Raw genomic sequence first — 27,183 nt, forward strand, 5'->3', positions numbered from 1 at the left:
TATTCATTTTACCTGTCACTTCCTCCTATGCTCTTTATTGCTACATGCTCCTTATTTAATTTTGTATCTTTAATAACATTCCACATAATGATGACAAAAGTTTTGACTTAGTAAATAATGTGTGTGTGTGTGTGTGTGTGTTACAGGTCGGTACTGGGAGACAGTGGCCCGGTTGGGCATCACTCACTTCTACTGCGCCCCCACCGCGCTGCGTCTGCTGCTGCGTTACGAGGACGACTGGGTGAAGCGCTATGATCGCTCCACGCTGCGGGTGCTCGGCTCGGTGGGTGAACCGCTCAACCACGAGGCGTGGCACTGGTTCAACGACTTGGTGGGCGAGAAGCGCTGCACACTCGTGGACACTTGGTGGCAGACAGGTGAGTGACTAGCGCGGTAGGGCCATGCGGCTCCGTGGCTTGCCTTGCTGAGGTGAGCTGACTGAGTACATTCTTACATCCTGCTTGTGATCGACATAGACTCTTGTTCTGACTAACAGAAACTGGAGGCATCATGATCAGCCCTCGACCCTCTGCCCCGGGAGCCCCCGTCCTGCCAGCCCTGCCCATGCGACCCATGTTTGGAGTGAAGCCTGTGCTGTGTGAACCCAGCGGAGGTGTCGTGGAGGGCATGGGCGTGGACGGCGCTCTGTGCGTGGGATCCGTGTGGCCCGGTATTGCTCGCACCATCTACGGCGACCACAAGCGCTACGTTGACACCTACTTCAGTCCCTACAAAGGATATTACTTCAGCGGCGACGGCGCCCACCGGTAATCACTCTGGGGGCGGTTGGCATACGAAACAGGGATTGTTCAGGAAGAGAGTGTTTGCTCTGCCCTTCTGCTTTGTGTGAGCAAGTTCAACACCAGAACAGTTGACACAGCGTGTAGTGTCTCCCTTCACGCCTCAGGCACATTTAGTCACTGACGACACACACACACACACACACACACACACACACACACACTCACACACACACCACTACATAGGTGCCTTGTTTACCCTTCTCGATGATGGTGAGATGAATATTCTTCTCCCAGTCCAACGTGCGCAGATCAAGACGGCACTTATACCTATCCCGTCTTGCAGGGACCAGGACGGCTACTACCACATTACGGGTCGCATGGATGACGTTATTAACGTGACGGGACATCGTCTGGGCACCGCCGAGGTGGAGGATGCCATGGTGAGTATTTATGATCGTCCCTGGCTGCTACTTCGCGAGTCTGTTGCTTGTGGTCACAAAGAGGAGCACAGAAGAGTTGCCAGAGTGATTCAGAGTTAAAGGGTTGAAATAATGTTGAAAATTTGACTGAGACAGGGGGGAGCGGAGCACACGTTTATATGAATAGTATAGCCATTAGTACAGAGACGCAGTTTTGGACTCCCATCCTTGGTTTAATTTAAGAATTATAAAATATCCTTAGATATGACAGGAGGGAGTCCACAGAGCAACATAACTCCAAGAAAACAACATAAATGAAGTTACAGACTAACACGACCCACAATGAAACAATATAAACGAAGCTTGTAAACTGTTCATATAAGTGGCGGACACCGTGGCCTTCAGTACTAGTACACCTTCCCTCACACGTCCTTCTTTGGCCCTCAGATGGAACACCCTGATGTGGCTGAGGTGGCGGTGGTCGGGTTCCCGCACGAAGTGAAGGGAGAGGGTGTGTTTGCCTTCATGATTCTCAAGGATCACACACATGAATCCACTGAGGAGATCAAAAACGACCTCAGAAAACTGGTGCGCTCCAAGATAGCAGGTTACGCCGTTCCTGAGACCTTCCTGGTGAGTCTTCTTCCCATTTTTTTGCGCCACAGAAGGAAACTGGCTAAGAATTACAAACTTACTTCAGAAAAAAGACGGTTACTTCCCTTTTCTAAGATTAAAGACGAGAAATAGACACTCTTGAATATGCATCATCACCGTATCCTTTTTCTCAAAGTTTGTTATTCGTGGGTTCTGTAAATCTATGAAACGAACCTATTCTGTGATGGAAACCTAAGAAGATTACATGAGCGCCGTGTCAGTGATAAAAGTAATATTGCTTCTCTCATTAAATGTAACCCGTCTGTTGGTATATGTATGTACAGTACAACTCAACAGATCTAAGTACAAAGTGTGTGTGTGTGTGTGTGTGTGTGTGTGTGTGTGTGTGAGAGAGAGAGAGAGAGAGAGAGAGAGAGAGAGAGAGAGAGAGAGAGAGAGAGAGAGAGAGAGAGAGAGAGAGAGAGAGAGAGAGAGAGAGAGAGAGGCGTAAACACACACACACACACACACACACACACACACACACACACACACACACACACACACACACACACACACACAAGTAAGTACATCACTGAGGTCCCTTCCACAGATATGTCCAGGACTGCCTAAGACACGCTCGGGCAAGATCATGCGTCGAATCCTGAGGAAGGTGGCAGCCAATAAGCCTGGAGAGCTGGGCGACATCTCCACCCTGGCTGACCCCACCATCGTGCAGAGCATCATTGACGCCTACAACGAGAATCGCTGACGCCATTCCTCGACACTACACTCCGCAGAGCAACACAACACATGCGCTCACACCACTGGAGACGCTACGCTTGCTTCCACGTATCAGTAATCTGCCACGATTTGTATGATGTCCCACGACAGAAGGTGCGCTCTCACCTAAGTCGCCGAAGAGATGTTTTGACTTCTTAGACTATTAATGAAGCTACTGGTGAAGGAAACTGCAAAATGAAGCAGGATTTTGTTATAATATTTGAAGTTTCGAGGTTTCGCTGAGAGGAGAGACTATATTGGATTATTCTGAGCGCGTTTTCTAACATGGAACGTTTAAATCATTTTTTTTTTTTTTTTCGTATATGTCTGTCGTTGTTGTGTGGTCCATGCCCGTGTTTGCTATACCATGTAAGTACTTTACTGTTTATCTCATGCTACAATGCCGTAAGTAATTCTTTGCACCTGTCAGTCTTGTAAATCCCAATGGTGTGTCATGTATCACCATTGACTTCTTTTCTCCTATTCCTCAGTTGACACGGATGCTGATTAACACAAGCAAAGCAGGTATTACTTTTATAGCCAATGACAACACTTGAATGCACAAATGATGCAACAAAACGGGGTATCGAGTTTCAGTGCCTTAATTTTACTATTTCCATAAATGATAACTCCTTTTGTAGCTCTATCTATATGTAAGGGGTTTAATCTTTTAACTATGCAATACTTACGACTTATCAGTGCGTGTGTGTGTGTGTGTGTGTGTGTGTGTGTGTGTGTGTGTGTGTGTGTGTGTGTGTGTGTGTGTGTGTGTGTGTGTGTGTGTGTTTCAAGTTAAATGGGAGATATAGGAGATAACATGTTTTATTTCCTCGACATTCCTTTTTTTTTTTTCTTTTCTCGGAGATATTTAACGGTCGTCTGTCCACCTCACGTGTGTCTGGTGTGCTTGAGGACTACCTAGTGAGGTGATGGAACGCGGTTCTTCACCATAACAAACTCTGACTTTTCTTTACCATCTATGTGCGCTTCCATGTCACATACGTATGCTCCCTCGATTCCCGAATTCGCATCTACTTCTCATCATCACATTTGCTACCATCTTCAGCCCCCCCGCCTCTCCCCCCCCCCCTCTCTCTCTCTCTCTCTCTCTCTCTCTCTCTCTCTCTCTCTCTCTCTCTCTCTCTCTCTCTCTCTCTCTCTTCCACACTTTACTTCCCGCTCCTCAATCAATTCACCGCCGTCACTGCCAACACCCCAACACTCTGCGGCTCTAATCACTGAGCAACACTTACAGCAAGACGGGTAGGATTTCATTGCTTAAGTACACGCTAAGTTTCAACAGAAGGTACGACTATACATCAGAGCGGCTGTGCAGGGGTGGCAGTACTGACCATTCCTCGCGTTGTGAATTTCATGAGTGGAAAATTTATGAAGTTCTTATGTCAATTTACAAATATTGCAGGTTTTCTTTTTTTGTTCTTTTCTTTTCTTTTTTCTTCCAGGGCGATAACCTTAATGCTTATCAAGATTCGTAAGTTTTAAAAAATCCAATTAATAATCAGATTTCAGCGAAAAACATATATATATATTAATGGTAGCTTGTCCGCCACTACCTAAACCTTCGTTTTAACTTCGTTTTGTGACGACCATTATTGCCGTTCTCTACAAGATGAGGTGCGTGGGAGAAGCCGCCGCGTGCCAGCACCTCTCCACGCGTGTAACCTTTTTCCTAAGGACAATATTATGTTATGCTTGGACTGTAATTTTTTTTCTTCCATATCCCTCTCCTGAGCATTTCTGTATTCAGGTAGTACAGGAAAGTGAGGCTCGGGCTGTTCAGCACGCCCAGTAAGGGCTACGTTTTCTACAGCTATGCAAATTAAAAGTCAAAATTATTCTTTGGCCATGTATGTGATTCATTCTCTTAAAATACAGTACCAAAATTCTCATTAGTGGGCAAAACCAATTTGAGGGAAATGTCACGGTAATGCGTCAGCTGTGCTCCAGAAGAAGTGCCTTTTCCTGAACCAATACCTGATAATTATGAAATCTGTGATACTGAATTGCCTTTGGGTGAGAGCCATTCCCAGCAGCCCCTGAAATTAATTTCAACCATCTCCGGAGTACTGGAGGTAAGGAAACTCTTTATTTTATTACATATTTTGAAAAAACACTAACTGTCACATCACTGCTGCCTTGGGAGTTAAGGTTTAAAATTAGTGGCAATGCAAATAGAAGTCTTAGTGCCATGCGAAAATAATATAGAAATCACGTACTACAAAATGCTTTTGCTTTCCTGAGGCAATGAAGGTTGCTCAGTTTGGTTGTTTTGTGGTGGACACACTGAAGAGCATTTATTAATCATGCAGCGACATGCAAAATTAATGTCCTTTATGGGTGGATGTTTGAGAGATGTTATTATTATTATTATTATTATTATTATTATTATTATTATTATTATTATTATTATCAATATTATTATTATTATTATTATTATTATTGATAATTAAAAGGTTGGCTTCCTTTGTTAAGTTTGAATGTAGGTATTGATAGTAATTACCCATGCCACACTACAAATGATGGTAAAAACAAAATTAAAAATACATTTAGTATGAAAATAGTATTATTATCAATCTTCTTTTATCGTCAAGACGCTTGGGCGTGTGTGTGGGTGTGTGTGTGTGTGTGTGTGTGTGTGTGTGTGTGTGTGTGTGTGTGTGTGTGTGTGTGTGTGTGTGTGTGTGTGTGTGTGTGTGTGTGTATTAATATGTTGTTAAGGATGCTTTTTTCATTACTGATTACTTCTGAAAAAGTCTGAATGTATTCCCGGTGCCTCTGAGCATCTATTTTCACGGATGGATTCAATGATCGCGTGGCAAACTTAAACCAAAGACAACTCCACAGTACTGCGAGGGGCCTACGCCAGTCTCCATTCTCATCAACAAGGGTTTTGGGGCGGATACTCAAAACACTACTAGTACAAGCAATTCCAGCTAATCAGAGAGCGGGTCTACTGTGTGTGTGTGTGTGTGTGTGTGTGTGTGTTATGTAGGAGGGATACTGGCCAAGGGCAACAAAACTCAAAAAAAAAAAAAAAGCCCACTGAGATGCCAGTCCCATAAAAGGTCCAAAGCGGTAGTAAAAAATTGAAGGATAAGAGTCTTGAAACCTCCCTCTTGAAGGAATTCAAGTCATAGGAAGGTGAATATACAGAAGCAGACAGGGAGTTCCAGAGTTTACCAGAGAAAAAGATGAATGATTGAGAGTACTGGTTAACTCTTGCACTAGAGAGGTGGACAGAATAGGGGTGAGAGAAAAAAAGAAAGTCTTGTGCAGCGAGGCCGCGGGAGGAGGAGAGGCTTGCAGTTAGCAAGATCAGAAGAGCAATTAGCATGAAAATAACAGTAGAAGATGGTTAGAGATGCAACATTACGGCGATGAGAGAGAGGCTGAAGACAGTCAGTTAGAGGAGAGGAGTTGATGAGACGAAAAGCTTTTAATTCCACGCCGTCTAGAAGAGCGGTATGAGTGGAACACCCCCGCCAAGACATGCGAAAGCATACTCCATACATGGACGGATAAGGCCCTTCTACAGAGTTAGCAGCTGGGGGGTGAGAAAAGGTGGCGGAGACGTCTCAGAATGCCTGACTTCATAGAAGTTGTTTTAGTTAGAGATAAGATATGAAGTTTCCAGTTCAGATTATATGTGATTATATGTAAAGGACAGACCGAGGATGTTCAGTGTAGAAGAAGGAGACAGTTGAGCGTCAGTGAAGAAGAGGGGATATTTGTCTGGAAGGTTGTATCGAGTTGATAGATGGAGGAATTGAGTTTTTGAGGCATTGGACAATACCAAGTTTGCTCTGCCTCAATCAGAAATTTCAGAAAGATCAGGAGTCAGGCGTTCTGTGGCATTCCTGCGTGAACTGTTTACTTCCTGAAGGGTTGGACGTCTATGAAAAGACGTGGAAAAGTGCAGGGTGGTATCATCAGCGTAGGAGTGGATAGGACAAGAAGTTTTGTTTAGAAGGTCATTGATGAATAATAAGAAGAGAGTTGGTGACAGGACAGAACCCTGAGGAACACCACTGTTAATAGATTAAGGAGAAGAACAGTGACCGTCTACCACAGCAGCAATAGAACGGTCAGAAAGGAAATTTGAGATGAAGTTACAGAGAGAAGGATAGAAGCCGTAGGACGGTAGTTTGGAAATCAAAGCTTTTGATATATACAAGGCAACAGCAAAAGTTTCACCAAAATCTTTCAAAGAGGATGTCCAAGGTAGAGTTTTTGGCAAAGGTTTGAGCGAAGAGTTCAGCTTTAGAGATAGATGTAATAGCAGTGGTGCCAACTGGTTGAAATAAAGGAGAGTAAGAAGAAGTAAAGTTATGGGAGATATTTTTGGATAGATGCCAGAAGTCACGAGGGGAGTTAGATCTTGAAAGATTTTCACACTTTCTGTTAATGAAGGAGTTTTTGGCTAGTTGGAGAACAGACTTGGCAGAAATATAAAGTGCCAGGCAGAAATATAAAGTGCCTGAGATTCTGGTGATGGAAGGCTTAAGTACCTTTTGTGGGCCACCTCTCTATCATGTATAGCACGAGAACAAGCTGTGTTAAACCAAGGTTTGGAAGGTCTAGGTCGAGAAAAAGAGTGAGGAATGTACGCCTCCATGCCAGACACTATCACCTCTGTTATGTGCTCGGCATACAAAGACGGGTCTCTGACACGGAAGTAGTAGTCATTCCAAAGAAAATCAGCAAAATACCTCCTTAGGTCCCCTCAACTAGCAGAGACAAAACGCCAGAGGCACCTCCGCTTAAAGGGATCCTGAGAAGGTATTGGAGCGATAGGACAAGATACAGATATGAGATTGTGATCGGAGGAGCCCAACGGAGAGAAGAGGGTGTCAGCATAAGCAGAAGGATTAGAGGTCAGGAAAAGTCAAGAATGTTGGGCGTATCTGCAAGACGGTCAGGAATACGAGTAGTGTGTGTGTATGTGTGTGTGTGTGTGTGTGTGTGTGTATTTACGTGTGTATACGCTTGTATTTGTTTCTGTCTGCTCTATGCTACAGCATATGATGCAAGTACTCTTCCTTTATTCTTGTGAATTACAGTGTGTTATGAAAAAAAAAAAAAAATGCCATCGGTGCAGTTGTGTCTTCATATAAGGTTAAAGGCATTGATAAACTGTGGCACCCTTTTGGATTATCTGTGAAGACAAAATAAACAATACAATGACTATATTTCATGTTGTTTCTTTTCTTTCCTCATATTTATACAGCATAATATAAAGTGAGTGTTGTAATATACTGTACACTAAAAACATAATGTTATTAGAAAGGGGGAGTGTAATAGGTAATCATATGAATACTTAAGTTACTCCGAAAATGCAGACGATTTACCTGGATTTAGTCTGGAATCGAAATTTTAGTGTGCGGCAACTCTTCCTCTCTGTGTTGGAACTCACGTGGTGCTTCGTTCACGGACACCAAACCACCAAACCATCTCGAATCAACTATTTGAACTCTGGAATTCTTTTTCTGTAATACTGATTGCCGAATCTATACATTGGATCCCAAATTCACTGTGTATTCAATCCACTTATAACGTGCTTGGTTTGACATTATAATACAATCTGCACACTCCGGAATTTATTCCTCACTCAATAAAAGAGCATCGCTACATTAGTATTCGGTACTATTTATAAGTATAGAAGTGCATGCAGTCTGTCTGTTTGCCTGTGAATTCTTCCGTTTATAAAATAAAACATACAATCGTCTATTGGGCATCAGCTAGGTGTCATGGCCTGCCGAGACCTGCGCATTTCAGAATTAGTTAGAAGAAATACGAAATTGCAGTTGTAAGTATGCCTCACAGACTCATTTTACCTATACGGGGTCAGTGCAATGCGTAATTTAATATAAGGTCGCCGTAATATTGAGTTTTTAATCATAAATCAGTGAATTATTTCCTGCTTTCTCCTACACACAAAAAAAAAAAAAAAAAAAAAAAACGCATTTCCACCGGGTCTTCCAAGTTTACTGGGTTGGAGGGAACGGGTACTTCTTCCCCACTTTATAACGTTTCAGATATATTTAAAGGTATATGCGAAGGAATGGAAGAAAATACACCAATGATAACGCCTTGGGTCGGGAAAAGACTCTAGAGTCTAGAGAATTACCATTCCATTTTTTTCTTTTTTTTTTTTTTTACATCAATGATTGTGCTAATTATGTGAGGGCTGGCGCGTGAACAGTGAGCAGCTTTACATATCCCTCCCAAGCGCTAGGTAATGGAAGAGTCATAATGGTTTACAGTTGTACCATAATGATGAACACAAAGCCTTTTATAACCATGTTATAATTAACTAATACAGTACAAGAATGAACACTCACCAATCAGGTATATAGCTACTGGTCAAGACTGCAGAATAGTTGACTTCACTACATCACTTATTATTCCTTTCTACGTTATGGGCTTGTCGGCTTCATGCTCGGCAAAGTTTTCCTCTTTCCCTCACTAGAAGTTGCAGGGCGTTTCTTGACCATAATGTCTACCCAGTCACACCATGATAACCATGCAAGAGCACCAAGGAACACAGTAACAGCTTGCGGCAGTGGGGCACGTGAGAAACGCAGGAACAGGTGCAATATGCACGCACACCGCGGCCCGCGAAGTGCCAATCCGCGCGCGTACTGCACACCAAATCGTGCACTACGCTGATACGTATGTCTCTATATTTCATATCATAACTTCATTAAAAGAAAAAAAAAATATAACAGAAGATCGTAACTTTTAAAAGAAATATTGAGGATATATATATATATATATATATATATATATATATATATATATATATATATATATATATATATATATATATATTATATATATATATATATTTTTTTTTTTTTTTAGGGAACGGATATTTTAAGAGCTCTCAATTTGATAGTATCTATATCAGTAGGGACCTCACTTATGTGCAACGTCAATCAAAGCATCAATGAACTACGGCTCATGCACCTGAACCTGAGGCTGAAAACGATAGGAATGCTGGTGGTACCCTCTTTCAAGGTGCACAGAAAAGGACATTACAAACAGGGACACCAGCCTGAGAGCATGAGAACTCTCATTTAAACTAGGAAAGAGCTAAACTAGCCAATAACTGGTTAAGAAAGAGTTTCATAAACCATGGAAAAAATAGTAGCTGACTATTTACTCCTACCTTGAGCAAAATTCTATACTCACTGCTGAATAATATGGTTTTCGATGTGGCAGGACAGCTGATGATCACTTTGTAACTTTGCAGTTAGATAATGGAAATGTGGTAGAGGTGATACTATTTGACTTCTCCAGAGATTTCAGTGTGGTAAACTATGCAATTCTGCTTCATAAAACTTGGTGCATTGGTATCACAGACCTGCTGCTGAACTGGATCAGCTCATTTCTACAGGATCGGGCATAATCCCATTATTGTAGGGCCATTAAATTGATCTACTGTATTAAACAATCAGTTCTGATGTGTGAAGCATCTGTCTCTCATTTTCATAGACAGTTGTGCTGGTGGACTTGGTAATGATCTGCATGTAAGTGACTTGTTCCTCCACTATCTATACAAATCTATTTTCCATTTCACAAGTATTCTCACCAAATTTGCAAATTATCTTCACCCAAAGCTCATCAGACACATACTTATACATGTTTTGTATGCAGTTTGTTACTAGTGGGCTGTATATAGTACTATAAGTTTTAAATTTCCACTTCACATACGTTAGAGATGTCTTGCATCTCCTCCCATCATGTTAGTGCATTGACATCTTAGTACTGCATTTTCCATGACTGATAGATAGACCACTCATCATGCCTCACACTCAACACCGTGCATGTGATGCCTTAAATTCTTGGTTACCTTTTTGGACCTGATGATTATAATTATTTATTTATTTACTTATTAACTCTAATTGAATTTATTTGCCCATTATTATCTAATATTACTTATTCATTTACTTTTCATCATCAGGAAGATTATTTTGATATCTGTGATGCTGCAGCTTAAGATCCTGGTTACATGATGACAATGGAAGTGATGATCAGGAAGATTTTTGGACCGATGAACTTTGGTGTGGGTGGGACTGTATCTAGTTATTTGCTCAGAGAACACAGAGAGAGAGAGAGAGAGAGAGAGAGAGAGAGAGAGAGAGAGAGAGAGAGAGAGAGAGAGAGAGAGAGAGAGAGAGAGAGAGAGAGAAGTTTAAGGAGGAATAATTGTTGTAAAAGTTATCAGTATATTCTTTTTTCTTTTTACAAACTGGAAACTTTATAAATAAAATACAGTGTCTGCAATAAATGAAATGGCAGTATATTAATAGTACAGTTATTATAATAACTCAGTGTGACAAAGACAAAAATAATCGAGCAGTATGCACTGCACATTAGAAAACTCAATGTTGTATTGCCACAATGTATCTTAAACAAATCAAGTGTTGACAACTATGTGAAAATATTTCATGGCCTGGTGTACCATCAAGCAGACTACATGTTCATGAGGACACAGGTGATTACCCCTGGCCTAAGCTGCCGTGGGCTCATTTTTTTCAGTGGTGTCTCTTGAAAGTCCATGATACCCCACATTATTCAGTGCTGTGTCTAAAGTTGCAGTTAGAGGGTTTATTGGTTATATGTCAGTGACTGGTGGAGTCAGCAAGTCTTAAAAATCTGCATCTAAAAGAGTTTGAATATGGTACCTGTGTTCACTTTAGTACACTAACTGTTAAGCCACCACTTCTACATAATTGTTAAGTAGTGGGGGTTCTTAAACACATGTTTATAGAAACCCTGATTATGAGTGCTTATGCATCATATGATTAAGAACACCTGGCATCTCTAAACTGCCACCTGCACTCACAAGCCTGCATGGTACATTCAACATGCTAAGCACTAAGAACATATGTGTACAGTATGTGGTATGCTGTTCCCATATATATATATATATATATATATATATATATATATATATATATATATATATATATATATATATATATATATATATATATATATATATATATATATATATATAAAATCATGCTAAAATTCCTATGGTGTTATGCACACTTCAGTGTGCTTTATGTTTATACTGTGTTTACTATTTTAGCTATGTTTTGTTGGGCCATGCAACTGGGTACTTCTGAAAGGTGCACATCATTTAATTTAGAATAAAAAATAAATAAGTCAAAAGTTTTAGATGTGTCTGGAATCATGTGTTGAGACTTGTTTGCAAGTACTGAAATGAAATCCTGTATCAATATTTATTGGTGCTTGGCAGGTAAAAAGCATCAATCTCTCTCTCTCTCTCTCTCTCTCTCTCTCTCTCTCTCTCTCTCTCTCTCTCTCTCTCTCTCTCTCTCTCTCTCTCTCTCTCTCTCTCTCTCTCTAAATAATTAAATAAATAAATAAATAAATATTATTGATTCAGTTTAGTTAAGACTGGTTTAGTTTTTAGAGTGGTCATCATTGACTATTATAATTAGAAATAAGACTGTGCATAATTCTGAAGAAATATCATTGTTACCACCTCATAATATGATCACAACATTTAAGAAATTTATATAATATAGATTAATAAAAACCTATCATATATCATATAAGTATTACTTCTACTTGAGACATGGTGAATACAGATTCACCAGACAATTGTTATATTTAATTACCATATATCAATATAAATCTGAATGTGTAATAATAGGTCATACAACACTTTCTTAGCTACAATCTTTGTGCATTTTTGTGCCAACACAGCCCACACAACTTCAGTGTATTCCAAACAGGAACATTCCAGTATGCATCTTTAAGTGGTCAGTGGTGCCACTGGCTATTCACCATCAACAAATCTGTCTACTTGAATTCTGAAATTGTTCAAACATTTTTCTGAAAAACTCACATCTCTTAAGATACTTCCCTTTAAAAAAAAAAAAATACATTGTTGCAGGCTGAAGATACTATTATTTCTTTATAATTTAAGTTATAGAAAACAACATTCTATCCATGTAAAAGTGTGCTTTTGCAGCCTAAACAACTTTTGTAGTGCAGTACTTCATTGGCTGTTGATGAAAACATACAAGTGTCCCAAATGTTTGTATTGTTTCCTTCATTTTTGTACAGTTGGTTGTGTGGTGCATGTCTTCACAAGCTGAACAACCACTGGCCAATGTTTACTAAATCTTAAAAAATTATATCCTTTTGTGTTTTAGCTTTTTTGTCAGTTATTGAGCACTTTTGAAGTAGCATTTTACTATATATTAGATTTTAGTTAGAAATTATATAATTGCAATGGTACAAAGCTAAAGTTACTAGAAAGCTTTCTTTAACAGCCAAGGAGCCCCTGCTTTAAAACTTAGCTTGGTCACAGGTGTACGTTTCAGAGAGAATATAACTTAAGTTTATGTTGTTCTTAAAGGTTCTCTTATGTTAAAAAAAAAAAAAAATTACCCCATATTTAGAATTTATAATGCATAGCAAACTTGATTTCTCACATTAAATACAAGGTGGTATCAATAACTTTTGAGACTAGTTTCATAGTGTGCCAACAGTTGGCAGAACAGGGATACATGTGCTGTAGGGTTGATGAGCAGTAAGGATCATGAAGTTTGCTGAATCATTCTTTGAATTTCATGAGCAATGCCAAGGGAATTTTTGTAATCACATGCACAAACACATTTGTGATTTCATCATGGAAAGCAAATTTGAGCAAAGACTGCACATCAGATTCCATGCCAAACTCAGCAAATCTACAACACAGAAGACCTTCCACATGATTTGGCATGTGTGTGGTAATGAAGCAATGAGTTGTGTGAGGTGCTTCAAGCGGCACATTCTTCAAGCCAGAACATCACTGGAAGACAAGAAGTTAGGATGATCTTCCATGAGCTCCACTACTGAAAATGTGAAAGCATTTCAGCATCCTCATGTCTGGTTTGAGCATCCACCACATTGCTGTAAAGTTCATGCCCAAGCTTCTGACCTCAGAACCAAGGGAGCACTGGGCCAAAGTTTGCCAAGAGCTTCATTGGTGTGCTCTGGATGACCCAGCCTTCATGTTGAGGGTCACCATTGACAATAAGACATGGGTCTATGGGTATAATACAGAAACCAGCATCTCCACAACTGAAGAAAGTGATCGAGAGTGTCCTCATTATTTTGTTAAACATTGTGGGGTTGTTCACAGTGAACTTGTCCTCCAGGGCTTGACATTCATTGCTGTTTTATTGTAATGTTTCTAGTTGTCTAAAGGAAAATATTCATCATAAATGGCTTGAAATGTGACACAGAGGCAACTGATGCTCCATGATGATTGTTCTCCCTCTCACTGAGTTATTTTAATCTTTGAGTTCCTCAGCCACAACAGCATGATCACCCTTTCCTCACCCACCCTATCCACCAGTTTGGCCCCTTGTGACTTCTTCCTAAAGAAGGAGCTGGAGGTGAGAAAGCACTGTTTTGATGCTGGAGGAGATTTAGCATGATTTGCAGAAGGTCCTTGACACATTGAAAACAAGACTTGCAGGATGCATTTCAGTAGTGGCAATGGTGTTGGAAGCACTGTATCTTTGCTTCCAAGAATTATCTTTCTTGAAAGGGAAGCTTCCCAAACTTAAATCAAGTAAACTATGTTCTTGTATGTAAGCCTAATCTTGAAAGTTTTCCATACCACCTCATAGTTAACTTGTAATGTGAGAAATATAGTATATTATAATTATAAACTCAGTGTATGGGAAAATCTCTTCCAAAGTACAATGCAGAATTGAAAATCATGAAATACAGTATTCAGAGCAACAGTAATGGAGGAAATGTGTATCATGTTTCCAGTCATAGCGGAGGGAAGAGCAGAATAATACAAGAACACAGTAATGATACTTTTCACTTTCTATGAAGCCAACATTGCCAATTATTTACTCCTTCAGTCTTTGAGGCAGCAATCAGAAGTTTTAATCCATTCCATATCATGATTTTTTTTTTTATTTAATGTGTATTATTAACACAGGATGTCTATCTGTCCATTAGATCAACTTACCTACTTTAAGTCACCAATTCAGCATATTTGAAAACACCAGCATGGTTCATTTCTAAACCATCTCACCTCCTTGCAAACACCAACTCATTCACTTATCAAAAGCAAAGCACACTTCAATATAAAATGCTGCATTTCAAGTCTGTTATCTAGAGCACTAAGTGAACATCAAGTTGGTATTGGATAGGATGTGTTTATTTGCTCACTCAGTATTGGCAGCCAACCTAATGCATATGTGAATCTTCAATACATTCTCCTTTCTTTTAAGATATTTTGTGTATTCTTAAGTGAACTGGATAATGAAATAAATTTATCTCACAAATTAAATATGTAATATATATTTGCTGGGGAAGGGTGCATGTTCTCAGGAATAGGCGAGGTAGTGGGGATTTTTCTAATATCCTAAAACCAAGTGTCCCTATTGATAGTTCTAATTATTTTATTATATTGATAATATAAATAACAACATTGATAATAGTAATAATAATAATAATAATAATAATAATGATAATAATAATAATAATAATAATAATAATATTACTGATAATAATAGGCAACTCAGCTGTTCATTTCCAAAAATAATTTAGGATAAGGATTAAAATTTGTTTTTTGTATAAATACATTTTCCAAGTTTGGCATCACTTTCACTCATTGGTTTCTGTGAAAGTGATGACTGATGTTGGACTTGACTGATATACAGAGAAAGGTAGCTTGTATGTTGGATGAAGAGAAGAAATTCATATATTAATACTGTGAGACATAAGGCATGAACAAGGGACTCCAGATATGGGTTTTGAAATGGTGTGATAAGAAGTATAATACAGACTACAGGATATACAGGTAGGAACACTATAAGTCTTACAAGATAGTACATGACAAATGTTACACTGTAAATTAAAATGTAGATGTATTTCAAGTGATAGTTAATGCCTTTGGCTACCAAAGTCAATATTAAATATCTACTATGATAATTGTCATGTTTTGGAGTAAAACGATGTACAAGAATATTTTAACCTGCTTGGATATTTCTCTGCATAAAATGGCAACTCAGGAACACACCACATTAGGAACAGAGTCTTTATGCTTTGAGGCAGAAAGCCTCCTAATAAATGGTCCAATCAACTCAAACTGAAGAATAACACTTGAAGATTGAAGAGGAAAAAAATTTAGGAAGCAATTCTGGCAAACAAATTTTGAAATTATGGTATTGGAAATGATATTGCAGAAGCTACATTACTACAGGATTTGAAATTTAGCAGTATTTATACAGTGCATGACCTACTTTCCTTATTGACCATTCACAAAGTTAAATGCTGACTATGAGTAATGGTGATCCTCATGTATAACCAGTTGTTGTATAAAAATACACTTGTTACCAAATCAACTTTTTTTCACCAAATATTGAAGTTCATGTATTTTTTTACATGAAGCAAGATGTGAATAGCAATAACTCACTATTCAAAGAAATAGTACCTTCTGAAGATGAATACTAAATCCATATATATATATATATATATATATATATATATATATATATATATATATATATATATATATATATATATATATATATATATATATATATATATTAGAGAGGATTTTGGTGTATAATACTGCATGATGATGGTGAATTCATTAGTGTGTGAACTCAGCTCCAACAACAAAGTTGAGGCAGTAATTGTAGGAACTGAGCTTCCCTCAGTGCTTAAGCTTTTGAAGCTGGAGGGAAGTGTTATACGTGTGTACAGTAGCTTAGTGTTGGTGGGTAAACATAGTGAAAATTATTGCTGTACTCAGTATCCTACATGAAATATATGTTCCTAATTTATATATATATATATATATATATATATATATATATATATATATATATATATATATATATATATATATATATATATATATATATATATATATATATATATATATATTTATTTATTTATAAAATTAGCTTTTCCATATTGTTATTCATATATTATCTGCATAAAGCTTTTGTTATAAAATTTAAGTATTGTCAGAAAGCCTTTGCCAATAATGTAAAAATACCAAGAAATATGTAAGTATGGCAGTATCTTGAAAATGCATGAATGTTCATTAAGAACATAATATCCCATTTCTGTGAAATTATTCTTAAGTTAATGAGATACTTGTGATGATGGGAGATGATGTTTTATGCTTGGGATCAGTGCATTTAAAAATTGTCAACATTTAACAACAAATACAAGGATGATGAGAGGTCTGATAGTACTATTGTCAGTAGTCAGTACTTAGGAGCCATTAAGTTAACACACCAACATAGTTCTTTTCCTGTGGGACCACTGTGCAGGAACCCATACCAGGCTCATGTACTCATACACTCTCACACACACACACACACGCACACACACACACACATGTCATTCTGTTAGTCTACCTCAGTGCACAACACTACACTGTAATATATACATTCCAATGCAGTCACATACAATATAGCAGTATAAACTTACATCATACAATTATATATAAATAAATATGATTAAAATAACTTCTCAAGTTTCTATAATTACAATGAAAATTACAGTTTTAGTATGAAAGTGTAATTAAGACACTTCATATGCCAGAGAAGATACAGTTGTACAAATGAATGGAAAAAAATTGTTCCCTTCGTAATTCTTATACCTTTCAATGAATAATTCACTGTGAATTGTATGGAAATTTGATAATATATCCTGTTAAAATCATTGTATTTGAAAGTGTTTGATCCCATGAGTTATGAACATAGTATGAACAACTGTTGATGTATAAAGTTAATAAATGGTGGTGACACTAGAATGATAGATACTTATCTACTTCCAATATTCTGTAGAAGGTTTAATTAAGATGACATATGAATGAGCACTATCAAGTTTGTTAATTATGAAGGCTTTTTTTCTTCATTTTGGCAACATGCAGGACATCAGTCTGATTACAGATTAACAAAAGTGATGCCATCCTGTTTTCTTTTTTTGAGCACTAATAGGAAAAAAAAAAGATACAGTGATATCTCTCAACACTAGAATGGTTTGTGCATAGGACATCTGATATCCAGAAGTTTTCAGTGATAAATGGCTTATAATGAGGATTCTTCCTGTTAAGGGAAAAAGAATTCATTGCTTTTCACTTACTTGCTCCACTTCTCTTGTGCTGATACATACTATTTTATCTATATACTGTGGCACTTACTCTAACTCAGTTTGAGTTTGTGAATGGAACAAACTTAGTATTTAGTTGTATGATGCATCAGTTGCTGTACCTAGCTATGTATGCACAGGTCACATTTCCTGCACGAGGTGGGAGAGTTGGTGTATGAGCCACCCTGCTATTCATTTTTCCATGCAGGTTAGTTAAAAATAAATAAATGAATAAATAAAAATAGTTAACTGTGGAGTATGGTTATTTGAGTTTCCACAGGTTCATTATTCACCACAGGTTTCAAGTCAAAGAAATAGTGTTGAGGGGCAAAACAATGCAGAACACACCCATGACATTGTCTTCAGATGTTATGGATGTAATACAAGGTGTAAGACCAAAACCACATCATTAACTTGAATACTTAATAGTGTCCATTACCAAAATGGTAATTACAGACATGATAATCCTCCTCTAAATTTGAAGTCTTGCTATTACTAGTTGCTGATCTCACAGAAGTTGCATAATCTTTCCCAATAACTTTACAAAGGTTGCATACTACACTGGTGTGTGTGTGTGTGTGTGTGTGTGTGTGTGTGTGTGTGTGTGTGTGTGTGTGTGTATTGAACTATAAATATTTGTGGGCATGTTAACTGAATGCACAATAGGCATACTGAAGAACTTATGGGAAAAAAATTTAAGTGGAACTTAATCCAAGACATTACACTTATTTGCCCCATTTCCATCTTTTCCTTCTCATTTAGCCATAGATATACATTTGTATACTATCATCAAACTTAGCATCCACCAAATATTTGCTTTGTCCATTGTTTATCTGTCTCACAATTAACAGTTTCATGGCACACTTGAGATTCTCCTTAATCTTTCCTGGCAATGCTGATGACTTCTGCTGACACAAGATGGAAGGCATTGCTCATCTACAATAGTTGGGAGGAGGAATAGCAGTCATTGTCTCACCTTGAATTTAACCAAAGGCACTGTCACACTACTATTTTTTTACTTTTTTCTTTTTTCCCTTTTTTTTATTTTCTGAAAATCAAGAATTTCTTGAACACACCGTCACACACATACAGTTGTTTGTCTGAATTAATTAACAAATATGACTCCAACACACAGGCAGCAGTTACTCTCTGCCCTTGATTATATGCTTTGTCTAAAAATGAATGCATGATGCATTCATAATTGGCTTATCACAAAGCAGATACCTTTCTTCAGGTAAATGGGATCTTTGTGGTCACTGAGAAATGGTGGCTTTGTGTACTCTGTAACAAATTCCTCTGAAAGATGTGTCCACCAAGGAGCATTCAGTACATGCATAGTGTGTAGCAAGGATGATTGTTCCTTGATGTGCAGGAACTAGTTTCACTTAAGAAACACAGATCTTCAAAATGTCAACAACTCTGTAATGTGTGGTTAATTGATTTATCCTAAGCTTTTTGGCACTGAATAGTTAAATCTTATTTTGCAAAAAATATTGTTTTACTTATAATATTTATATGTTAACCTCTATAGTAGATATTATTTGACTATAGAAGTTGTGATAACTTGCCCCATGAAGACAATCACATCTGCCTGCCTGATCCAGACAGAAAGAGACAATGGAACAAGCAAAAACTATGGAAATCATTGACACTGACAGAAAAGTGTGTGACAATGCCTTAACATTATTTTTCAAGGTGCTGCACACCAGACTCCCTATTTTGTGGCAAATGAGTTATGCCAGCTGACATCACTTAAACTCACCCAGTTAGCAGGTGAGTCAACCCACACACTAATGTAGCCATCAGATGGACATCTGTTATTTCACAACCTTCACAATATTGTCATGCATGACAGTGATTTAGATGTAGCTTTTGTGTCAGCACAATTGAGCTAAAATTGTGCTGGTAAACCAGTAATAGCCATCTAATGAGTATATTGTGAAACACAATCGACTCCAAAAAAACTTTGATGCTTTTTTGCTTTGTGTTTTAATTGATCTGTTATTTCATATTCTTTTCTTTGTAAATCCATAATTAGAGACACCACCAGACTGAAACATTTTAAATGTAGGTCTCTGAGGCTATTATCTTGTTTATCAGTGAAAGACAGAGTAAAAATATTGTTTGTTAGTATTTTGAGAGTGATTGCAATTGACTTTTAATTAAAGTCTTTCTGTATGTTAATTTACCAGACAGAGCTCTGTCTTAAAGGGAGGTGGCTTGGAAAATACAGATATAGATAAGGGACTCTCATATCCCATGCACCATTCCTTTTACTTAATGTACTGAGGGAATGCAGTGACCATATTCTTCCAATCTGACCACAGTGAGCACTATGAGGCCATCTTCCCCTGCCACAATAAATCAGTGTAAAAATATAAAGGGCTTGGAAGTAACCCAGAAAAAAAAATAACAGAACACTACAACTTGGAAGGAAAGGTTGCATGAAAGGCTGTTCTTTGGTTCTGGTATAATGTGAAGGAGCAGCCAAATAGAAAGGAATCAGAGAGAGAGAAAAAAAAAAAAAAAAAAAAAACTTATGTTCCTATTTAACATGTGGGTGGTGATGCACAATATGATTTGGTCAGTTCATGATTACAGCACAGCTATGGCTTGGAAGTCAAACTCATAATGGAAAAAAAAAAAAACGTTAATCTAAATTTCTTGAAGCTGTAGGAAAAGCTGGTGTGGTGTTTTCTCTAAGTGATACCGGATACATAATTCCTCTTCATTCACCCATTCCATGACATGTACTTCCTTTATATTTTAGTAATGTTCATTTATTAACTACAAAGGCACAGAACTCATAAAAGTTTAATTTCTATATTTTTTTTCCAAGTTTGACTGATGTATAAGCTGCAGTAGGTCAGCAGCAGCCACCCCTCAAGAGACTTGTGCCCACAGGTCATCTTCATATCATGACAAGCTGATGGCTTTCCTTTTTGTTTGCCTTATTATTTGTTCTGTATATTTATAGTCATCCAAAATTATGCAGCTTATTTCAGCATATGAGAGCATTTGTAACCAATTAACACTGTTATAAACTTTATCATCATGAGATAAAATATCTCAGGCATGTTGAGAAGTATTAAAGGCAGGAGAATAACTATGTAGCATGTTTGTGGCCACAAGTGCTGATGCTATGCGTGCATGGGTATATAATGTAGATAAATGTGACTACATGTACAGTGTGTCCTTGATTTTGTGAACCTGTTTTCAAGAATTTGAGAAATCATTGCAAAATATGGAAAAACAGCATTAAATATTTTCACTTTAGAATGAGCTTACTGAAGCATGTCAGATTCATTGTAAAGTAAATCCAATATATTGTTTCAGAAGTCCACTTTACTGGTATGCAAGTTAATTTATCATGGCTTAAGTTGTGTTTAATGGAACATCTCTGGTTTATCAGTATATAACTCCACTTTATAGATGGAGCTCTGTTCCCTCCCCCCCCCCATATATTTATGATATTTTCAACATTTGTTGTAAATTTGACTGGATTTTAGACACCCTTTCTCTGTCAGTTGGAAAAACAGAGGAGCCAATATAGAAACATGGGTGTTACATGTGTCATATTTTGAAGAGAACTTTTAACATTTATTGTTTGAATCAAATAAAAATAAAATTTTGCATACAATAAACAGATAATTTATATTTAGAAATATTACTGATCTGCCACTCATAAGAGGCCACTGGTATTTGTTAATGTGGACACCTTCTATCTTTCCAGAGATGTCAGGTGCTGCAACACTTAGATATAAGGATCCAAGACCCAAGTGTAGGTTAGTGATCACAGAAGGAATGCACCAAAATGTGTTGTTCAGTGTGCCATTTTATCCATGATATTAAGATGGACATTCAGTAAATATAAGTGAGAAGAATTTTTATACATGCTGTGGGGATTCATGATCCTTCAAGTGTCAGCAGTGACTGATACAGATGAAGCCATTACTTGCATGACATTCATACATTCTTGAATGAGCATTTCTCAGATTGTTGGATTGGATACCATTGTCATCTTCATTGGTCTGTTCACTTGCTTGACTTCCCCCTTTGTGACTTCCATCTGTGAAGAAATATCATGGTTTTTATTGATTTCCCAGTTTGCTTCCTATTCCTCCCTTGTCTTTCTGTGACTTTTTCCCTCTGGTTTTGATGCATTCTTGAATTACACAAACTTAATAATAATTCTGGCCACTATGTTCCCTTTTCCATTGTCTCATTGCTACTGTTGCTGTTTCAGTGCTACAATTACAGAGCGTAGAAAGCAGACAATTTGTCTCATCTTCACATTTGAAGCTGTTTTTTAAGCTGTGCACTGTACAGGTAGGCCCTTGATTTACAATGTCCTCAACCTATAGTGTTTTGTGGTTACATCACCATCTCCCATAAATTTACAAATATGTTGTCATGGTGGCGTTATATGAGGAAGACAGCTTTGTTTACATTAACCAGTTGTATGCCATATTGGTTTGCACTACATTTGCTTTCTTTCATTTGTGTTGTCTTTTTGGGGGGACTTCTTGCCCTTCATTAATTCAGACTCTTTTGATGGCAGTGCTTTGAAGAAAAGAAAAGCCATCTCCATGAAAGAGAAATTAAATATAATAAAACACTCAGAAAAGTGTGAAACACCAATGAACATTGGCCGGTTGCTTGGCCTAAGTCGCATCGTTGATAAAAAGTGTATACTTGAACATATGAAAGGATCTGCTCTTATGAAATCAACTATGATTACAAAGCAGTGTAGTGGTCTCATTATTGAGATTAGAAGATTATTAGTGCTTTAGCTGGAAGACCAGCATCAACAGCATATCCCAGTGAGCCTTATGTTGATTCAGGAAAAGGCTAAAAGATTGTTTGAGACTATTTGAGAGTGTAGGTGAGTGACATAGGTAATTATGTGCTCCAACTTATGGTGAAAATTGTGCTACGTCGCGCCATAGGAATGGAATTCCAATGTAAGTCGAGGATCCCCTATACTTTGATTTAGATGTGTATGCAAAGCAGTATGTTTCATGAATGCTAACATGCCATGAGATTATCAATCAAAAGAAACACAATAATGATAGGTATCAGTCATCATTGTTGAATGGTATTTTGCTCTTGGAAATCAATCCATAAAAGCATCTTGCAATATTCTCTTAGACCTTTTACACAAACAGAGCTCTATTTTTTCTTGACTTAAGTAAAAATGACCAAATGGGAAATTTTGCCTTTACTAGTGCAATAAAGAATCTACCTAAACTAAAAATAAACTCCACCATACTAATTTTTTGTATTGTTTAGCGGGTGCAGGGGGCCAGCCAAGGACATGAAAAGTCAGTAAAAAAGTTAAAACAAAGAAAGAAATCCAATATGGAGGATATATATATATATATATATATATATATATATATATATATATATATATATATATATATATATATATATATATATATATATATATATTTTTTTTTTTTTTTTTTTCTCTCTCTCCAGAGGTCTTGTTATGTTTCACTTGAAGCAGTTACAAGTTGTAGGAAAAGGAATAACCAGAGTTTCAGAATCTGCTAACAAAAGAAATGAAACAGAAAAGGTACTAATTTCCTTAATGAGATGGACTGCATAGGGGTGAGGGCGAGTAAGAAGTCCTGTGCTGTGGTGAGACACGTAGTTATTAAGTTCAAAAGAGCAGTGACCATGAAAATAATAAAAATAGCAAGATGCAATATTATAGCAGAGTGGGAGACTGATGACTCTCAGTTAAAGAAGGGGGATTAATGAGGTAGCCTTTGACTTCACCCTGCTAAATGAAGCTGTGCGAGTGGAGACATATAGAAGCAGGTAGACTGAAGCTTCATTCATGGCTTCATTTGTATCAGTTATTGTCAGTTCTTTAAAAAACTTCAGGGTTTTTCCTATGCATTTGACATTGTTAACAAATAGTTACTAATGTGGTATTAACAGTGTTGGCAGCTGTGGGTACTGTGAGGATGTGCCATGGACACACCTATGCTTCTGGCATTCTGATGTGAAGATGTAGACTGGGAGGATTTTATTGAAATTGGTGGGAAAGCATTTTGAAGAACTACAAGACATATAAAAGAGAACAGTGAGACTGGGATTGATGCAATAAGAATAGAGAGATAAGTATTTGATGATGGAGAATGTGTAGGAGGCAGAATTAAGAGTGAATAAGAGTAGAGTAATAGTGTACAAGGATATTAGATTGGGCTGGATGAATGTGAATTTAGGTGACACATTAGTTAGAGGTAGTTCACACATTTAGAATGCATGCTGCTATAGATGGAGGAATAAGGGTAGAGGCAAAGTTTAGAATGGAAGAAACAGTTAAAGGTGTAGGTAAAGAATTAATGCAAGTAGTGTGTTTTGATGTAGTTTGACTGGAATGAATGGAAGAAGGCTATATAAGGAAGCACTGGTACTGATTCTGTTGCACAGGAGTAACAAAGAGGAAATCACAAGTGATGGAGATGAGGTGTCTGAAGAACATGTGGAGCAGCTTTGTAAGGGTTGAAGGATAAATGGGAAACTATGAAAAAGAATTGGTGCTGAGAGAGAGTTGCTTAAACAGAATAGAGACTGTCATGGTTGAGGATGCAGAGAAATCCAAAGTGTGATTGTTAAAGAAGATAATTGGACCTAACGTGAGATATAAAAAATATGGGGAAGATGAGAAATTAAATAAACAGACAGTGAAAAGGATGTGTTAGATAAAAGAAAAGTCTGGAGGAGTGGTGCATTAATGAGATTGTGTTGAATGGATAGTAACTGCAAATATTTGATGATCTCAGTGGAAAGTTTTCTCACATCTGTTCCAATCAACTGATCATATCAAAGAGATGGGTCAGTTATGGTGGAGCAGCTCAAATGTCAGGCTTTAGAGCAGAAAGACCTGGCTATGCAGCACGACTGAGGATTAGCCTGCTCTCATTTTGAGGCTTAGAGGTTAAAATAAGAGGGAGTGTTTGTGGGTTTCATTATGGGTACATGTGGGAGCCTTGTCTTGGCTATCCCCCTAAACAGAGGATGCCAGCCTGGTATATAGGTAGATGATAAATGTGCAGGATATGTATATTTAAATGTAGGGTCAATAAATACTAATAGATAGTTGCAGCAACATTAGAGAAATGTTGGAGGATGGAGTTAACTTTTCCCATGTCATGTTTTCAACAAGTTGACCATTGTTTTCTATCGACAAGTGTATGACGTTTCAGCTAGTATTGAAACCATTTTTTGATTTTGTTAGATGGGAGCAAATACAGTGAGAGACAATGATACGCCACATGGTGATTGGTTGGGAGCATAAATCGGGGGAAGCTGGAGGATAAAAGTTCTTCAGGAAAACACCAGAAGGTCTTGAATTCTGGTTATCAGAGATTTATGGAATTAAGAATTTAAGTACTGAGAGATATCATAGTAAAGCAAGAATCAGACAGTATTTGTCAGTACAGTGTCTAGTAATACAATATGGTATAATCTGTCTCATGACTACAAATTCATGAGATAGTGCATTCAAGTCCAAGTCCAACAAGAAAGTTTTGCGAATGTTTCACTGAGAAATTTTGTGAATATATACAGATATAATAAAGCTGCAAAATCTTACACAAGCTAATGCACAGTTTTCCAGGTCACTCACACTGGCACAATAACTTCACACACAAGGAGACACAAACAGCACACACATTGAAATTCTATTATTTTTTTTACCAACACCAAAGTTGACTCTTTAGTTTCAACGACAGACGCTGGCAACAGGTCCACCATAGGGGTTTACTGTTCATGTTGTCACTGGCAACACATTAAATTATTCTTCATCTCATTCAAAGACAGGCTCACGTAAGACATCATCACAGTGGAAGTTAAACAATTAATTCTAAGCACTCAGTTCTATCATCTAGCACAAAAATATACTTGTGAACATTTAAAAAATTCCAAAGGTTAATGCATCTTTGTGCATTTACCTGAAATAAAATTGAGACTGATGAGTGTATTTTAGGATACTATAAGCAATATGGGAGATGCTGAAAGTAAGTTACAATTTCTCAATATCTTTCCCATATTCATATATCTGATTACAGTATAAGTTTTCCAGTTTTTCAGTCTGCAACAATGCAACACTACCAAGCCAAGTGAAGCCAGCAGTCAAACAAACAAGTTAATTCAATCATATTTCTAGTGTATGTTTTGCAGTTCTGTCTCATTTCTGATGAAATTTCTGCGGTTTTCTTTCTAAGCTTCATAGCAAAATATCATTTTCGTAAGAGTCAGCTTCGTTACGAAATCTGATGGAATGATTTTCTTTCAAAGTAAATCATTTCTGGGGCAGGGTAGCCTGCAGTCTTCTCACATTTTATTTTTCCGTTTCAAATCAAGTATGTCACAGTAGTTTTGCCTCCATTTTCTATAGGGCATGAAATGGAAGCTTTATATTTCTTCACACTCATATACTTTATCCTTACAAATATACAGCACAAACACACTTTTCTACAATTTCTTAAGGTAACAAGGTAGTTTTCTCTCCTCTGTGGTTACTCAAATGTCATTTTTCACCTTAGAGGAAATACTTTTGTCTATACCGTAACACAGCTTGTTTACTTTGAGAATCTGTTGGTTGTGTCAAGGTACTTCACTAACATAAGATTTCACACTATTCTCTCAATTTCCATTGCCATTTCGAGCCATTAATGAAGGCTTGTTGTTTCCCTCAGTACCATAAATCCTGCCAGCTTTCTTCGCCATGTTGCTCAGCAGCTCCAGAGACATTTTGTGTGCTGAACGTAAAGATATTGACCACTCCTTCAGACCAATTTCATCCTGAAAACAGAACAAGTCAGTCATTAACTAAAATCCTGTGGATAAATACTAATCAATTAGACTTGTGTGTGAAATTGCAGTGTATACAGAGAATGCATTCATTGCTCATTAAAACAAAATTCTCAGGTATCTCTTAAACTGTATGACTTTACCGCAAAAACTATTCAAGTTGTGTTTATTTATGATATTTAAGATAAAATAATTTTATCATCTTATGCAACTTTTCTCTATGAAAAAACAGTTACAAAAAAAATGCAGTTAAAGAAATTTTAGTATTTTAGTATTACTTTGCTGTCAATGATACCTAGTTTGTATACTTACAGGATTTGTTAGAATTATCTTGTTGTCTTTGGTTTTCAAAACTATACAGTTTTCCCCTTTAATTTGCACAAAGTCTGAGGACACATCATCTAGTTGGTCCATGAAAATGAGTTCTGGTTTCCCTGAGCTTGACTCTGAGTGGAGTTCAACTCTGTTTGGGTAAAGCTTCGCATACCGGGTCTGCCATGCTGAAGTGAATGGTCCACCAAGCTTCTTGATGTACCCATGAATTATACAGTCGGACTCTAAAAAGGAATAAAAATATGAATTACCAATTTCTAATAAGTACAAATTAATTTTTTTTTACTTTTGAGTTG

At 37.3% G+C, this 27,183-nt stretch overlaps 2 protein-coding genes across 5 annotated transcripts in view; one reads left to right on the top strand and one right to left on the bottom strand.

The window, feature by feature from the left end:
* LOC135106811 (acetyl-coenzyme A synthetase 2-like, mitochondrial) overlaps positions 1 to 5,118 on the top strand; it is a 26,467-nt gene extending 21,349 nt beyond the window's left edge. The window contains exons 8-12 of the mRNA XM_064016135.1: positions 147 to 377; positions 497 to 767; positions 1,087 to 1,183; positions 1,610 to 1,795; positions 2,370 to 5,118. Of these exons, the coding sequence (XP_063872205.1) occupies positions 147 to 377; positions 497 to 767; positions 1,087 to 1,183; positions 1,610 to 1,795; positions 2,370 to 2,528 (944 nt within the window). The 3' untranslated portion in view covers positions 2,529 to 5,118. The remainder of the gene's footprint in view (positions 1 to 146; positions 378 to 496; positions 768 to 1,086; positions 1,184 to 1,609; positions 1,796 to 2,369) is intronic.
* An 18,708-nt stretch (positions 5,119 to 23,826) lies between these two features.
* LOC135106816 (G protein-coupled receptor kinase 1-like) overlaps positions 23,827 to 27,183 on the bottom strand; it is a 159,982-nt gene continuing 156,625 nt past the window's right edge. For all 4 annotated transcript variants that reach the window (XM_064016150.1, XM_064016152.1, XM_064016151.1 and 1 more), the window contains 2 exons: positions 26,867 to 27,111; positions 23,827 to 26,545 (listed from right to left, as the gene is read on the bottom strand). In XM_064016150.1, coding sequence (XP_063872220.1) covers positions 26,387 to 26,545; positions 26,867 to 27,111 — 404 coding nt within the window. In that variant the 3' untranslated portion in view covers positions 23,827 to 26,386. The remainder of the gene's footprint in view (positions 26,546 to 26,866; positions 27,112 to 27,183) is intronic.

The sequence above is a fragment of the Scylla paramamosain genome, chromosome 14 (genome assembly GCF_035594125.1).
Source record: "Scylla paramamosain isolate STU-SP2022 chromosome 14, ASM3559412v1, whole genome shotgun sequence".
Lineage (NCBI taxonomy): Eukaryota > Metazoa > Arthropoda > Malacostraca > Decapoda > Portunidae > Scylla > Scylla paramamosain.